This window comes from Glarea lozoyensis (genome assembly GCF_000409485.1).
Source record: "Glarea lozoyensis ATCC 20868 chromosome Unknown GLAREA15, whole genome shotgun sequence".
In the NCBI taxonomy this organism is placed as follows: Eukaryota; Fungi; Ascomycota; class Leotiomycetes; order Helotiales; family Helotiaceae; genus Glarea; species Glarea lozoyensis.
The window spans coordinates 2183967-2200495 of record NW_007360989.1 but is presented as its reverse complement, the minus strand read 5'-3'; the positions used below and the strand labels follow the sequence as shown (position 1 = coordinate 2200495).

General features: G+C 45.5%; 7 protein-coding genes across 7 annotated transcripts; 2 read left to right on the top strand and 5 right to left on the bottom strand.

Annotated features, from left to right (window-relative positions):
* Positions 1-2310: 2310 nt before the first annotated feature.
* Positions 2311-3105, bottom strand: GLAREA_06545 (uncharacterized protein; the record flags this gene model as incomplete). The annotated part of the gene is made up of 3 exons (XM_008081958.1): positions 2311-2512; positions 2659-3007; positions 3060-3105. The coding sequence occupies 3 exons, from the start codon at positions 3103-3105 to the stop codon at positions 2311-2313; spliced, it is 597 nt and encodes a 198-aa protein (XP_008080149.1).
* Positions 3106-4154: 1049 nt separating this feature from the next.
* On the bottom strand, positions 4155-6001 carry GLAREA_06544 (MFS general substrate transporter; the record flags this gene model as incomplete). The annotated part of the gene is made up of 8 exons (XM_008081957.1): positions 4155-4338; positions 4380-4786; positions 4828-4889; positions 4932-4992; positions 5036-5169; positions 5213-5555; positions 5599-5736; positions 5783-6001. The coding sequence occupies 8 exons, from the start codon at positions 5999-6001 to the stop codon at positions 4155-4157; spliced, it is 1548 nt and encodes a 515-aa protein (XP_008080148.1).
* Positions 6002-6873: 872 nt separating this feature from the next.
* On the bottom strand, positions 6874-8337 carry GLAREA_06543 (uncharacterized protein; the record flags this gene model as incomplete). Its single annotated transcript, XM_008081956.1, has 4 exons — positions 6874-7841; positions 7886-7935; positions 7992-8061; positions 8106-8337. 4 exons carry the CDS (start codon positions 8335-8337, stop codon positions 6874-6876), a joined length of 1320 nt encoding a protein of 439 aa, XP_008080147.1.
* A 695-nt stretch (positions 8338-9032) lies between these two features.
* GLAREA_06542 ((Trans)glycosidase) lies at positions 9033-10120 on the top strand (the record flags this gene model as incomplete). Its single annotated transcript, XM_008081955.1, has 2 exons — positions 9033-9209; positions 9260-10120. The coding sequence occupies 2 exons, from the start codon at positions 9033-9035 to the stop codon at positions 10118-10120; spliced, it is 1038 nt and encodes a 345-aa protein (XP_008080146.1).
* A 76-nt stretch (positions 10121-10196) lies between these two features.
* On the bottom strand, positions 10197-11544 carry GLAREA_06541 (GroES-like protein; the record flags this gene model as incomplete). Its single annotated transcript, XM_008081954.1, has 7 exons — positions 10197-10470; positions 10522-10724; positions 10775-10831; positions 10882-11004; positions 11057-11140; positions 11188-11362; positions 11423-11544. The coding sequence occupies 7 exons, from the start codon at positions 11542-11544 to the stop codon at positions 10197-10199; spliced, it is 1038 nt and encodes a 345-aa protein (XP_008080145.1).
* A 2074-nt stretch (positions 11545-13618) lies between these two features.
* GLAREA_06540 (uncharacterized protein) lies at positions 13619-14788 on the top strand (the record flags this gene model as incomplete). Its single annotated transcript, XM_008081953.1, has 1 exon — positions 13619-14788. One exon carries the CDS (start codon positions 13619-13621, stop codon positions 14786-14788), a length of 1170 nt encoding a protein of 389 aa, XP_008080144.1.
* Positions 14789-15200: 412 nt separating this feature from the next.
* GLAREA_06539 (uncharacterized protein) lies at positions 15201-16250 on the bottom strand (the record flags this gene model as incomplete). The annotated part of the gene is made up of 2 exons (XM_008081952.1): positions 15201-16083; positions 16135-16250. 2 exons carry the CDS (start codon positions 16248-16250, stop codon positions 15201-15203), a joined length of 999 nt encoding a protein of 332 aa, XP_008080143.1.
* Positions 16251-16529: the final 279 nt, after the last annotated feature.

The window sequence follows — 16529 nt, the reverse complement described above, 5'->3', positions numbered from 1 at the left end:
TCAAATGGCCTTGATGGACAAACATGTTTCTTCTAATCAATTGACACAGTATTACATATTTCGTCAATCACGTTGACGAAATACGCGCAAATCCTCTACTATTTTCAGTAAATTAGGACTTTTCCTAGGCCACAACTAAGAGAATGTTTTCGTAAACCTTCTTACCTTTTCCGCTATATAAACACCTACACTTGCCCTATCCCATGTCTTCTTTTCGTCCAAATTAATTTCAAACAGAGCGCTACTCGAGGTGTGACTTACTCACGACACTTGAAGAAATAGACAATTATTTCATCTACTCGATAATCGCGAAACTAGTGATTTTCTCAAACAGACTGACGAAATGTCCAATTCAGATCATTATCCATCGGTCGTTGAAAATTGCAACATCGGGTGATCCCGGACGCTTAACGAATTTAAAACCAATAGCATATATAATCAGAACATGATGCGTCACGGATTAAAGGTTTGTGTACAGACTTTATCCCAAATAAATTTGTGTAGGACTTCGCTATATGACTTTACATTCGATCAGAAACCCGAGCATTGTAAAGCATTAAAGTTTTTCATCAAAATGAAATGATCATCCAATTTCAAATTGAGTTGGGACGTCAAATTAAGCATGAAACGGAGTGGGGTGCCAATTAGAAGAAGTCGAAAATTTAGTGGCTGGAAATTCAGCCGGCGTCAAATTAGTAAATCCACATTACAACGACATGACAAGAATTGGGATTGTAATATCGCAATTTCTTTGATATGGCTAACTACATTGGAGCAAAAGTCTTGTTGCCCTACTTTCGCTTGACAGGCAATCTTGCCACAAGCGACATGTAACTGAGGACATTAGTTCCGATAAGAAAGACATCAGCCTAATAAGAAAGGCATCAGCCCAAGAATAAGGACATCATCCCAGAATAAGGACATTAGTCCAGATAAAAAGGACATTAGTCTAGATAAAAAGGACATTAGTCTAGATAAAAAGGACATTAGCCCAGATAAAAAGACGATGAAGTCTAAAGGACATCAGGCCAAATGAGGACATCTAGTCCAACTAAAAGACGATAAGTCAAAAGGCCATTAGGCCAAGTAGGGACATCGAGTCCGAAACCGAAAAGCAACCTGTGCTAAATGGTAATCGCCCTTATGCATCGAGCATATTCAACTTTTGATCACTTCATACCAACCTGCCGCCAAACCCAAACACCACCAAGCCTGACAATACCCGCCCCATATTCTCAATCCTCAACCAACCCGACCCAAGGTTCGAGATTTGGCGGATTGATCGCTCGAACTACAAGGTCGCGAATGACCTGTAGTTGAGGTTGATAGTTGTTTGATCGTGTGGCCCATTGGGCGAGGGTCAACTGAGGTGGAAGTGGTGGAAGTTGGTGCGCCATTTTGATGTGATGGGTGTGGTGATTGTGTGATGATTGTGTGATTGTGATGACGGTTGTTGTTTCGCGAAGGGAGAAGTAAATTTTGCAAAGGTGAAATTGTGCGGCCATTAAGCGAGACAACAGCGACGACGGTTAGTAACCATGGCAATCTGCACTGTTTACTTAGGTACGTAGCGTTGCAATATCGACGAGTGTTGGATGTCAAGCTGGTTGCGTCAAGCTGGCTATATCAAGACCTCTATCAAAAGCAGCCAACTTCCAGAAAAATTGCCTACCCAAATTCAAGAATTTGAGGGAAGGTAAACAAACAGTGTACTTGAATTTCCAACATGACACCTCACTAAGAAGCAGGGCTAGCCTAACTTTATTCGAAGGAACGCATGAAACTATTTCTAATTCTTGCCCGCCTTTGCAAATGAAACGTAAGCTCGTCACTTTCCTGTTTTCGAAGCAAAGTTCGTTGATGGCAATGTGTAAGTAAATCAAAAATTATGTTCTAGTCTAAGAATAGTGTAGACTTACTGTATGTTAAGAGTGTTGGCCTATTGTACTGACTAGACTATGTGACGTCAGGAAAGACAACTCAGTTTGGGTGAGAGAGAAGAGAACTCATGTATATATTTATATTTACAAAAGGATCTTACATCTTCTACACCCGCAAGGCATCGAGCCTAGACACCCAGCCGTGGGTTTCACGTTATGGATTAACCACTACTGGCATTTAAACAAGCCTTGTCATCTAGACAGCATCCCCGTCATCTAGACAGTAATCTCGTCATCAAGACGGTATTCTCATCATCAAGACGGTGTTCTCGTCATCAAGACGGTAATGTCGTCATCTGAGACAGATAGCATCAAGCTATAAATACAGAACAATAAATTACAAAAGACATTACAAAAGAATATAGTTTGTTCAAACATCCTCTTCCCCATCCCTCAAGCTGTCCATATCTGGCTCGGATACCGTCGAAACCGAATCATCGTCGTAAAGACCATGGAATCGGAAGTTCTCGTTCGATGAGTCTGGACCAAGGTCAGGAGTGAATAGACCGACAGTTGTTTGATCGAGAGAGATACGGTTATCAACTAATTGATCAGGAGTGACCAAGTCATTACTTGTTCGATCAGCATTGATGGTATTAATCGCAGGTTAGGGGCATCGAAAGATTGCATGACTCCCTTGTTTGATCTAATTGATCTCAGGCTGGGAATCTCTGGATCTGGCAAATCTCCCACGTCAGAACGGGAACCATCATCCCACAAAGGCGAAGGAAGTTGATCGGTGTATGTTGGTTCGAGATAGAGATGTCCTACCCATCCTTCAAGAACAGGACTCCGATAGCGAAATCGTGGTTCTACCTGCCAGTCACGGAAATCCCATGCGTTTGATGCGATGGTGCTCTGGCTGTCCGATGAATCTGGCGATGGCATGTCAAGACAGTCAGAGAATGAATCGTCGGTTTCGATTTCGGAATCCTCAGAGCAAGTGTTTTGATCCGATGCTGCAACTCCGGACACGTGTCCGGTCAATGACAGAGAAGAATTGATCTGGTTGTTGGCAAGGTCTGCTGGTATCCAGACTTCTTCGAAAGGTTTGATGTTGCCAGTGCCTTGAAAAGTTGTTAGCGAGATGTTTACAACAAGATAAAGACATAAGATCACAATAGATCTCCCAGACAGCCTTTTCCGCAACCCATCTCTGCCGCATGGTTGGGAATATTGAAAAGAACGATAGTGCTTGGTTGAGAGATTGCAAAATCTCAAGTTGATCTGCCGGAAATCTCATTTCCCTGTTGGATCCCGCGCGTGCCAACATTTCTGGTAGCTGGGAAATAAACTGATATCGCACGCGTGGCATATTAGATCTGGTGTTTGAATTTGAATTGTTCATTTTGATAGCTTGATATGTGTATTTGTGGTGATGAAATTGAAGTGAGGGAGAATGCACATCAGTTTGTTTTGATAGATCGAACTCACGTGGGAGATTTCCAAGGTAGGTGTCGACACTATCACTCAACGTAGCGAAATCTTCATACCGACAGCGTCAAATAGTTCTTCAACAATGGTCTCAAGCGCCTGTTTGTCTCGCCCACGCACAACTCTCATCGTACTAAGTTTGCATGTGGCGTCCATCGACATTCAACTTTCATCAAAGGACTCCCGATTGATTCCCTTCTGCGACTAGAAAAATGACCAACCTGCATCCGTACGCTCATAGCAATCTGTGGCTAGAAAGTCTCCAGTCAGACCCGAATCAGTTGAACTGTCTAGATATACATTTTTCTTTTTGCATATATTTTGAATAAAAACTAACGCCAACGTGTAGAAATCCGTAAAGCCGAAATCTCAACGCAAGGTCTTTTTCACAACCTGTATCAAACAACTACAAACCCCAACTGGATTTCCGGATACTTTCTGATATATGTAGTAAAAAGCATTGCTTCTGTGGCCTATACTTTTCGGGTCAGCGACTGTGTTCGTGGTGATTGACTGATAATGGTCCCGCTGCAGTCGTAGTGTCATGACTACGCACACCATTTCAGCTCGAGAAGAGTCGCAAAAGCGGGCCTGAGGGAGTTGAATTGAACATAAGGTACATGCGAGAAACAACGATACTTACTTCCACTGTGTATTCAGGTGAGAACAGCCCGAGATATAAGAACATGTGGCAATTCATTAAGCTCGATATTTATCTATACCTTTAATCTATATCTACCAAACTCTCCCAAACGCCCTCAACTCCCTTAAGATCAATCATCATGCCTTAAACGAGAACTTGCTCTTCGCTCTAATCCTGCTCCCATAAACATAAAACAGCAACGGTCCGGGTATAAACGCAACGGCGAGGAAAGCAAGCAAGGAGGTAGCCCAGGGGACGCCGAGACGGTCGTAGAGCTGGAAACCGAAGAGGGGAAAGGCGGCGCCGAAGACGTTGCGGAGCCTGATATGTTAGCGATGAAGAGAAACAGATAGAACACTTACATTGTGTTGGCTGCAATGCCGCTGTTCGCATTCAGGCGGTAGACGTCGACGATGTAATTCAGTCCTTGTAAGAAAATCATGAGGATCCCACAACCGGTCACGACGCCACTGATTATCTGTGGTGCTGGATTCAGATTCGGACTGCTCGTCCACGCAAACCAAAACAATCCAATAGGCAGAATGAAAGAACCAATAATCATTGTCGGAAGTCTAGTCTCTGGTGTGATCAATTCAGGCGACCGCGCGAAGAGAGGTTGGAACCGGAGTTTGACGTCGAGAATGATGACAATCGCGCCGACAAAGACACCGAGGGTCATGGACAGGAACGGAAGCGCACCGACTCCAGGCGACCAGTGACGTTCCAGTTGGAAGGAATACGGGATCGATGTCAGGAAAAGGTAGAGTAACTGGATTATTAGCCAAGCAAGTAAACTGGATGAACACTTACACCCCAGACCAGCGACATGTAGATAGAAAGAAGGAGGAGAATCGGCTCTTGAACCATCATATCTACGAACATTAGAACAGCAACACCTCAAACGGCATACCTACTTATCGGTCTAAGCAAATATCTAGTCAAGACATCCTTAAAGGTAACCTCCGATTCGTCAATCTACAAACGTCAGCAAATTCGCGAATCCACAAGCATCACATACCTTGGCACGTAAAGCCCAATTCTTGGTTTCATGTCTCAATTTCTTGGCTCTTCTCTGCAGAAGTGTGGCAGCATAAGTCTCCGGTATTCCGATAAATCCCAGGATTCCGAAGAAGATGGCGAGAATAAAGGTTACTGCAGAAGTCAGTAAAATTCCGAAGTGACACAAAATACCTACTCCACTCGACCCATCTCCAACCCAGTCTATCGTCCATGATTATAAACCCTCCGACAACTGGGGAAAGTAGAGGTCCGATAAAGCAACACACAGAAAATACCATCACCGCCAGACCTCTCTCGACTGGACCCCATATATCTGCTAGCGCTCCTCCTGTCACAGCTAGCGGTGCACACGAATTAATTCCCTGGAAGAAACGACCTAGCATTACAGTTTCCGTATTCTGCGCAACGGCGACAGGAATGTTGAAGATGGTAAAGAGAGCATAGCCGGTGAATAGTGGAATTGTTCTGCCGTAGAGTTCTGAAAATGGTCCCCAGAGAGTCGGTCCAATTGCCCAGCCCTATAAATGTCAATTGAGCCATTAATCTCGACCAATTACTTACCAATACGTATAAACTAGTACCCAGAGTTGCGACCTCTTGCGAAATGTCGAATTCACGTTCTGTCGGTACCAAAGCTGTACTGAAAACGCTGCTCGCAAATGTCACCACAAATGTCAATCCCGACAAGCACATCGTAATCTAATTGACCGTCAGTACTGTCAATAATCAATTGAACAATACTCACCCTCCATCTCTTCCCCGCACTCCAATTATACGGATTCTCCATATCATTGTCGTCCCAAACCACGATATCATCCTCATAGGTGCGTGCCGCTCCCTCCACCGCCAATTCCCCCACCACATCCCCATCTACCTTCTCCCCACGCTCTTCCGATTGATTCTTTGTTTCTTGCGACGACACCTCCATGTGCTCGTCATCCCTCGTGCTGGTACTGTGCGACATGATTCAAGAGAAGAAAAGACGCCACCTCTGCACAGGAAGAAGCAACATCTGAGATAAAAAGGAATTGGATCGTGGTGAGACGAGCCCGGACGTAACCAACGGGTTATTATCCCGGTTGAATTGCGTGACCTTCAGAGCGGACGACTTTCCTGGACGGGGTACCGACTCGACCCAATCCTTGGAATCGTGTGGATGTGCGTGCAACTGCCAGGTGTCAATGGCCAATTGTGTGGTGGCGGTTGAAGACGATGCAGATAATTGTGTTGGTGGTCGCCGAGCGGTCAGAGGTGAGTTGTTCCAACAACGAGGTTACATCCCGAGGTGTTGGAGTTTGTTGGCGTTACCCCAGATTTTCACACGCGGGCCGTAGCGGTAGAGGCAATCTGCCGTTGTCAGTGCCAATTGCTTCGTATTGTGCGGGATGGCTTACATTGAAGCGGGTGGCTGTTGGTTGATGCAGATGATTACTTGGTATTGCGCGAAGAAGTTGGTTCATGGTAGATATTGTGATGACAATACTAGTCTATACAATAGCCGACAAAACTTGGAAGCTCCACCACATAACGATTCAAATGATAAGTAAACGGGGAAACAATAGAATGATCTCGTCTACGTGTAGAATATAGAATCTTCTTGACGTCAATTATACGATTGGACCAGATCCAGCCCACATGCGGGAACCAACGCTCTGCAATGGTTGAAGGAAAAAAAGGCGACAAATATATTATAATTATTTCCAGCATTGCATTACACTCAATCCATAAAACTTCTACACCCGAGTTGGGTATCATAAGGTCTCCTTCTAATGTAAATTAACAAGTAATCAGGTCATTTCTCATCAATCATATATAACTGCGCAAAACAAGAACTCATCAAAGAGTAACAAACACAGCTCCAACAGCCAACAGTCCAAGTAAGGCAAAGTCAACATTGAACGACCAAGAGCTTCCCACTGCAGAAACAGAAACAGTACTTGCTGGTGGCGCAACTAGAGACGCTGTAGGAATTCGATCCGAAGGTATTGGAATTGTCGTTGTGACTACGCTACTAGTAGCGGTCGATGTCGTATTCCACCCCTGGAGCTGCGCTGTAATAGTCGATGACCCCGACCCAATTACAACTCCGACCGTTCCAACTGCATTTATCGAATTTGTTGTATTTGTTGCATTTCCGGATATATAGGGAGGAAGACTCGTGTGTGGTTGAAAAGCGATCGTTGCAGTTGGTGCTGACGAATTTAGCGTACCGGAATTCAGATAAGGGAGTGTCGGAATCATTTCATCCACACCATCATCGCTTGGAGTTACATCGCTTGTAGGTACATCGCCGGGAGATATCTCGCTTGGAAGACTCGAATCATCAGGGAGAGGAGCGGTAAGTTTTGGTGAGGCGGAGGAGTTACTAGGACTTTCTATAACTGATGGTGGGTATTTCATGGGCGCGGACTCTTCATCGAAAGGTCGATCCTCCACAATATCGCTTGAAGGTAAATCGGTTTGGAAGCTCGAGATTTGAGAAATGGAGTCCACAGGTGTCGATGAAGTTGATTCGAGGTCGCTATCTGTAAATGATGGTAAATATTTCGTCGCAGAATCTCCATCGAAAGGTCTATCCTCCACAATATCACTTGGAGGTAAATAGTTTGGGAAGCTCGAGCTTTGGGGAATGGGCGTGGGCGATGATGAGGTTGATTCCGCGTCGTCCTCTGTAACTGATGGTAAATATTTCATCGGCGCAGGACTTTCGTGGTCTTCATCCCCACTCGGCGCACTGAGCGACACACCCTTCGAAGTCCATACGTTGTGAAATGTATTCGATTCCGCTTCTGTCACCGAAAACGCTGCAAATGTTAGTCGAAGGTAACTACATTGCCGTTTGACTTACCTCCACTGCATGTCTTTGACGGATCAGGCCCAGCACAGAATACGCAGACCCTATCACTTTGGAAACATCAGCGACGCACAAATTGAAGATCTCTGCCCATTCTTACCCTTCCTCTTCAATCATTTTGGGCGAGTAATCTACCCCAGAGGTAACACCGTCAAACTCCACCCGGGACACTGCACAAGTCAGCTCTGGCAGTAACACAACTCAAGGTACTTACTTGACGATATTCCATCCTCATTAAGCTCACTAGATGTGCAATTCAAGTGCACCGTTGTAACCGCAAGTCGTGGTTTCCATTCGACTATAACCTGATCTCCATCACTGAACGTATATACCTCTCCCGGAGTTGGAAAAATGAATTTGAACGGCGCCGGCGGCGTAGCTTTGGCTTCTGAAGGTGAAATAAAATATGGAATTGCAAGAAAGAAGATTTTGAATAAGACAATCATGATTGCAAGAAATATTAAACATGAAACAGCATTGAAACGAAAGGAGAAAGATTTGAAGAAAACCCACAGGATCGAGAAACAAATGAATTGAGGGATTCCATCAATATATGTTCTTGGCCTGTAAATCTAGTTGATAATATGACCGCAATGCTAATTGATCCTGTTGGAATAAAGCCGCGGCTGACGTCTTCTGAGAACTTCCCGGACGTCTCGGTCAGCCGAATGATGCGTCTCATTGTCTCGTGGTCAAAATCAATAATAGCTGCTGCCATTAAAATCATCAGGGATATCGTCGCTTCTGATTCTCGCTGTTCGCCGTCGATTGGTGAGATGGTGGCTATGGTGGCCTGAAACCCAGGCGAGAGTTGGTAGCAAGCACCTACCTCTTCTGTACAAATCGTCTTATCTCAAGGACTGCAATCCCTCGCGTTGAAAAACTCTCGTTCATGCCGAATGAATCGGTACCTCGGTTGGTAATGTGTTTTGGTGGTGATTTGCAATGCTGATGTATTTTGCTCCAGGTCGTTGTTGATGGATTCGATGCGCAGTCAGTGTTCAAGATTTGTTTAGGGCGAAAGCCGCGGCCCGTTGCAACGCTAGTGGTCCCCGACGTGCCCATCCAACGGCCCGCATCAACCGACTCCCAAGCTTCATTGCATCCAGCCAGCCTTACACACAATCGTCATTCAACTCAAATGGCTCCAATTCCACCACAACACACTCCTCGAATTGTCATATACTATCAAACTCAACATAATCCAGATGGCACACCATGCTCAATTCTTCCCATCATAACACAACCCAACATATCGGTCACGCATGTCAATGTCGCCGCAATCCATCTGAACGATCCTCCAGGCAACATAACCCTGGTTCGTGAGCATCTGGTCCCTTCCTCCAGCTTGAAACTGAATGCTCGCAGAATGATCACGCACCAAGTGACCCAAGATATGTTACAACATGGGCAGAACTTCGGGTACTCCAAGCTTCTGGAATCAAGGTTCTGGGAATGCTCGGGGGTGCCGGCAAAGGATCCTTCACAAGACTTGACCTGGATGAGTCTACATTCGAATTATACTATTGCCCACTGCGGGATCTTGTGCGAGAAAGAGGGCTCGATGGGTTGGATTTGGACGTGGAAGAACCGATGACTCTCGCGGGTATCATACGATTGATTGATCGATTAAAGAGCGATTTTGGACCCGAATTTATCATCACACTGGCACCCGTGGCTCCAGCACTGATGTCGGACAACCCAAGGCATAATCTGAGTGGTTTTAACTACGAGGCGTTGGAGGTCATGAGGGGTAGAGATATCGCATGGTACAATACTCAATTCTACTGTGGCTGGGGTGATTTGAGCAAGACAGACGGCTTCGACTTTATAGTCTCCAGAGGATACGCTTCAGAGAAGATTGTTATTGGAATGGTTACAAATCCAGGCAATGGCAGTGGCTGGGTTCCGTTTGAGATCTTGCAAGAAGTGTTAATCACTTTGAAGAACAGATATCCGGGTTTTGGTGGAGTTATGGGTTGGGAATATTTCAACTCCCTGCCAGGAGACAGAGACCGACCGTGGGAATGGGCTGCTTTCATGACAAGAAATGTCAGGCATATTCTACCAGGCTCCGTAGTACCAGGAACGTCAGTGCCAATGACGAATCCAACTGGTGATTCCATTACGCAAAACCCATTTCTGGTGGATATTGGCAGCAGTTCCAAAACCGAAGCACCGGTTCCTAAATCGTTCGACTACTACTCTGACGGGAGTATCGAGGGATGAATCAATCAAGACTGCTTCATGTAGATGTTCAATTGAGGCTATCGCTATGTTCGCTATCATTCATTCTGATCGTCGCCTACTCAGTAGCAAGCTTCACAATCAGCTTCTTTCCGTCGCTCTTACGAGTCTTGAAAGCATCCAATCCTTTCAACACTTCTTCAACTCCAACATCTCCAACTTGTTCATATCCCATCGGCTTGATAGCGCCACTAGCAATCAATGTTTCTAATTTCGGAATAAAGCTCTCGATATCACCATTCACACTTTCAGTGTTGGTATTTCCGGACTTTCCTATCTCACCCAACTCTACTATGTACACATCAATGCCTTCTCTTGGTGTGACTGGCGCCCTATTCTGACTGTTAGCTAACAAGCTTGAGTAATCACGACACTTATATTACCAATCATTGGTTGTTGCGAAATATTTCGGTTTGTTCTTTTCTCCCAATTCGGCCAGTGCTTGCATAGAGAATTCGCCTGCCATGGCACTCGCGTCGAAAATACGAGAGAAGTTGCTTTTGGTAATTGACTCTACACCTTTGAGTTGCTCCTCTGGTGGATCCTTGTGGCTTAGAACCGAGTCAGCGCCCAGCTTCTTGATGAGCTATGAACTCCGTTAGTGCGGAGCAATCATCTAGACGTTGCTATTCTTACTTCATTGTTCTGCGGAGAGCAAAATGCTAAAACCTTGTAGCCACATAGTTTCGCAAGCTGTATTTGTTAGGCTATTTCCATCACGAGGACGCCAGTGGTTACTCTACCTGGATGGCAAATTGTCCGACAGCTCCAGCAGCTCCGAGGATGAGTACCCACTCGACACTGCTATTTACCTCTCTCGGCTCAAAGGGTATCTTAAGTCCACTAAAGAATGCTAGAGATGCTGTCTTCGTGTTCATATATCAGCGGAAATCCTAGAAAGTGACTCCAACAACTCACCAACAATCCGACACCAATCGTTGCCGCTTCCTCGGGGATTACATTGGCTGGTCTCTTGAATGCAAGTGCTTCGTCCAGGAGCAACTTTTCTCGTCAGCCGCTCGTCTCTGGGGGTTCCCATCAATACCCACGTATTCTTGAAATGTGCCACGACCCGGGGCACCAAGTCTGCTGCAAGAAAATGCACCATCTCCTTTCTTAAATTTGGTCACTTCATCTCCGACTTCTACCACTGTTCCTGATGCGTCACAGCCGACAACGATGGGCCATGAGTCCACCAACAAACCTTGGTATTGGAATCCTTCTCTGTCAAATGTTAGTCTTGGGTCTATTGGCAAGAATGTAGTTTCCAAGAGTAAGACTTACACTGGATTCAACCCCGTCACAAGAGATTTGACGAGCACTTGTTTTTTCCCTGGAACAGGTTTTTCGATTGTTTCGATAAGTGAGTACTCGCCGCCCGGTTTGTCTAGCGATATTCCCTTCATTTTGACCTTGCCGATGCTTTTTCCTAGATCTTTCACGATGATTGAGAAATTTCTCGGAGTGGACAGCCCAACACTTATACTTGTGCCTTTCTCTTGTTCATTTACCAACACGTGCGTATCATGTTAACAGCGACTTGGAAACGTACATATGACTTCTCTCAGCCCCTTCACAAAATCAATCAACGAAGCATTTTCCCCGCAGATCGGTGCGAATCAAGTTGCGTTTTTGAAGCCTTACTGCCAGGAACGGTAGCGCCACAAAAGCCAATCTATTGCTCCTTTCAAGCGTCCAATGAAAACTGAAATTCGGTTCCAATGCCGCGAATCATTTTCAAGAATCAATGGTTTGGCTGTTGTCTTACTATCTCTCGGTACAACATTATCGGCGTTGGCTTTCCATGCGCAGATTCATGCAAATCGTCACTGTTTCTGCCTTGGAAAAGCGAGTATGAGTGTAACGGGCAGCTCTTTTCTAGGTCGTCTAGCGATGGCCATATCTCGTGCGAATGAAATATTTCCATGTCTCGTTCAATTCATAAAGTCTAGATTTGGGCAGACACAATGCCAAGATTCTATCGTGCATGACTACTTACCAGGCTGCCGGAAGAACATTCGACTTTGCTTACTTTATATTCTGTTGCTAGCCTTGCAGGCAGGGCTGCTACCTTCTACCTCTCTATCCTTCTGCAACAAATCATTACCAGTCGCTCAGAAGAGCAACTATGATCACTGCATCTAGTTACTGCTCTTATTTCTCTCAAGGTGCCACGAAATCTGGGGCAGTGACATCCTTCGAGTGTACCCAAAACCCATCCCCATGATTTACTTTAAAGAGAACTTCATGAATAGGACAACAGTTTTAAAAGCACACGATGGAAGGACTTAGGGCAGTTGCATAAGAACCTGATGCATCGAACGGTGAGAGGTATCTAATCCACATATTTCCTACCTGTCCCAACGATTAAGAAAATCTTTTCTGCTTTGTCTGCGCTAGGAATTCAGTAGCACCACGTACTTGACGTATCAATGACTACCAACTGATGATTCGAACGATGATGAAGGATTCTTCTGACGTTGATGCTGGCTGAAGCACGTGACTGTTCTCGCTATGAGAAGACTCACGTGGGGAACATATTTCCAAATCAACCTTCGAAGTCACCTTCATACTCAATAAGCATCCTAGAAACCTTCTGATTGACATTCAAACGCCATAAATCCGCCGTGCTGGTATCGAGCGTCGCCCAGTTCACCGCTACACAACTCGCTTCTCGCGTTTCGACATGTCAGTACAGTCAGCATCAAGTGGCTCAAACGACCTCAGCTGCCATATCGCAACAACGGCGACCTCTGATTCTTCCTCTCGGTTGATGTGGAGATTGACGGAGGTACCGATGCACCTGATTATACCGTACATATACCTCTGACCGGCCCGAAGTCGATTGGACAGAATTTCGGTTGAGTACAATACTTGTGGCGCAGCAAACATACATCGCCAAGAGTTCGAGCAACTTTCCAGCAAACACAGAAGGCCCGTTTGATATCCCATGCTTGAGGCGTTTGCCAAGAGCTGAGAGTCGATTGGAACGTTTAATTTCAACAACATCTACCAATTGAACACTTGTTCGACATGAGTTACCTAAGATTCAGGGGTTTTCAAGAATGCGATACATAGGGCTGGGTAGGCGAGGTGCCCGGCCCCGTTCATATTCGCCGAATAGCTTCATTGTCGAGTTTGTGACATGGCGGAGTACTGGATTATGGCTGTAATTGGTATCTCGACGTTGTTCACGGATTCGGCCGTCAATTTTCATCGGTGTCATGCAATTTCTTCGCCATTTGCAGTAAATGCCGGTGAGGATACTGTTCGATCCAATGATTGGTTCGTCAATGTCTAACAAAGTCTTCTTAGAATTTGATTACTTCGATATATATACTAAGAGAAGTCCAGTGTTAGTTCTATCTCATCATCATTGCATCTTTCTTAGTTTCAATCACATATTTCTTTCGCATAACATCTCGGAGCAAGACCTTCATTCATTAGATCTCCTTGATAAAATCTTTCATAATTTTTAAAATGCATTTCAGTCGCTTTTCCATCCTCTCCCTCGCTCTATCTCCCCTAGCATTGGCAGCTGTCATTCCAGAAATAATTTCCAGGGGAGAAAACAGGATCGAAGACAACCGCGACGAAGCTGTCTTCCTCGTAAGCTGCACGATCTATGTAACCGGCAACGATGCATCTGGAAACAGCAACAGCGACAAGCTATTCTACTATAAAGACTACGCAAAGCATTTGAACAACGGCAAACCAGATGACGAAGATTACCCTGTTGGCCCTGGCGACAAAAGTAGACGGATTGATTGGAAGGATGGTACACAGGAGAAACCTATCCACGGCGAACTCAACGGTCTCAAATTCACAACCTGGGGTCTTGCAGAAAAAGGAGACTCCGTCACCAATGTCACCGGCTTTGCAGATCTAGGTGGTGCCAGGATGAGATGTTATTCCAACCCAAACGCAAATTGGAAGCAGGAACTCTACAGCGGAAAGATGTACAACAAATGCTACGCAAATTATTACTGCACCCGAAACGAGCGTATCATCCGCCGCACAGTCTACGATATCAGTGATACAGTCGCCAACGTCGAATTCACAAGCAAAGAAACCCCTGAAGGCATCCCTGGCTTGGAAACCCAACACACTCTCGCCACACTCCTCAACCAGCTCAAAGACCACGAGAAGAATAACATCGACGACGCGCACGAGTACAAAATCGGTAACGACCGATCGGGAACCCAAATGACCTTCTCCGTCGACCGCAAAGAACGTGCAGGCGATCCTTACTACGAAGAAGACCGCATCAACCAAGTTGCAGACATGCTTACCAAAGAACTCATGCCCATTCTCTGGAGCAAACAAAAGGAAAGCGGTTGCAAGGCCTGGCCGGTGGGACGTAATCAAGTTGAGGGGACTTGTCAACACACGGTGCCGTTCCCGAAGCAGATTACAGTGAGGGTGCAAACGGCGGCGCAATCGGTGTTGGATTGGGATGATAGGGATACGGTTATTATTGCGATCAAGCACACATCTTCCAAGTCTTGCTTTGCGGAGAAGAGTATTTCGGCGTTGTTGACTGCGGCTTTTAGTGCTGCTTCGGCTGTTGCTACGGGCGGCGCGAGTGCGGCTGCGAGTGGTCTGGGTGTTGTGGTTGGGAAGGCGGTTGCTGGATCTTGTGGGACGTAGAGCCCAAAGAGATCGGAGAAATTGGTGTTGTATTGAGCTTATTTCATGACTTACGGGTACTCTGAGAGTAGACTTCCTCAGGTTTGGGGTTCAGACCATTTGTATATTCAGTTGGCATTTCTGGGGATTTGAAGCATAGTTTGCGAGAAAGTTGGTTTAGGAATTTGAACTTTGTTGCAAATTTGTATATATGATTCATTCTCAATTCTTCTGACGTTGCAATTGTCTCACAAAAGGAGCACGGTTGATAATTACTAGCTCACATGTACAGTCGGAAACTCTCAGCGACCTGAATTTACGATTTTGAGTAGTCAGAGTGGAAAGCAAGATATTAAAACTAGCAATCTATAATCATACATGGCAATTTCTCCACCCATCTTTATTGTCCTGTAATATAAACATCATCTACATTTCAGGCATTTGAATGGCTCTTGGGTTCCACATCACCAGTAGAAACAACGGGCCACTCATCTGGTCGTAACCAGAACTTATCTGCGGTGCCTCTGATGTCGCACGGATCAAAGAATGTAACCCAAGAAGCTCTACCATCCACCCATCCAGGTCCATTCCTAATTACCAAGTCCTTACCAAGATAATATGTCGATTTTCGAGGCAAGAACATAGCAGGATGTATAAAATTAAGCCAATAAGTGTAGACGACCATGGGAGCTGCTTCAAAGACGTAAAGGTACCATTCCTTGAGTATGACCGTTCGACAGAGCGCACCACAAGTCCCAGTCTTAACAATATCTGCTGTTGCAAATTTCTCGATACCGCGGAATATACAACGAAGTAACACTAAGGTTGAAGTACCGTAAAGCATGATGCACACGTTGCGTACATTTCGTATGTTCATATTCGATTTCACACATCGATAGTGAAGTTGTGCTATCATAGCCACAAATACCAGCTCCACAGCAGCTTGCATAGTGGTTCCGATAGCAACAAGAACCGCACCGCTTTTCAGCAAAGCCTGGTTCTCACCCGCAGCACCCATCCGTGCAGCTCCAGCGACGGTGAGGCCTTCCACTGCTGCGCCAACATAGACGAAGAATATGACAATCCGTGTAGGATTGATAGCAGCGTGCATCGGTACATAGCGCATGAGTCTTCCGAGAATGTTGTATTCGGCGGCGGAATAAATTGGTGGGCCAGCCAAGACGAAGACGGTTTGGGCGAGGTAGAGATTTTTGTTGCCTGGGTGGTAGGAGGATAGACAGCGGAGGATCCAGCCGGTCATGTAGACGAGACCACCCCAGAACATGAAAAATGTTACTCGCCAGTAGTGGTAGCGACTGGACACGCTTATTAGTGGTTATTCCTTGAGATGAGGGATTCAAACTGACAAGTTCTGCCAGATGTGTGGTGCTAGTGAGCCTCCAATGAGGACAGCAAAGACAATAGGAAGGACATGACTAGGATTGTAGGGATAGTATGTGGGAATTGGTTGATCCGAACTCATCTTCTTGCGGTAGCCTGATGATGCTTTTCGAGATTCAAAATGTCGTGTTCAGAGATGAAGGTTGTCTGGAATCATGTGAGTTGCTCCTTCCGACACAGAATGGGTGAATATTACAATGGTACCTCGATCACGACACCAGATATATATAAGAGTTTTTCAATAAGTAGAGCGATTGTTTGGATGCCGTATCAGCCTAGCACTTACTGGGAGCGCTGGATAACACCAAAAATGGTAAGTAAGCGACATTTGCTCGTGGTAATGCGGCTGAACAACGCCTAG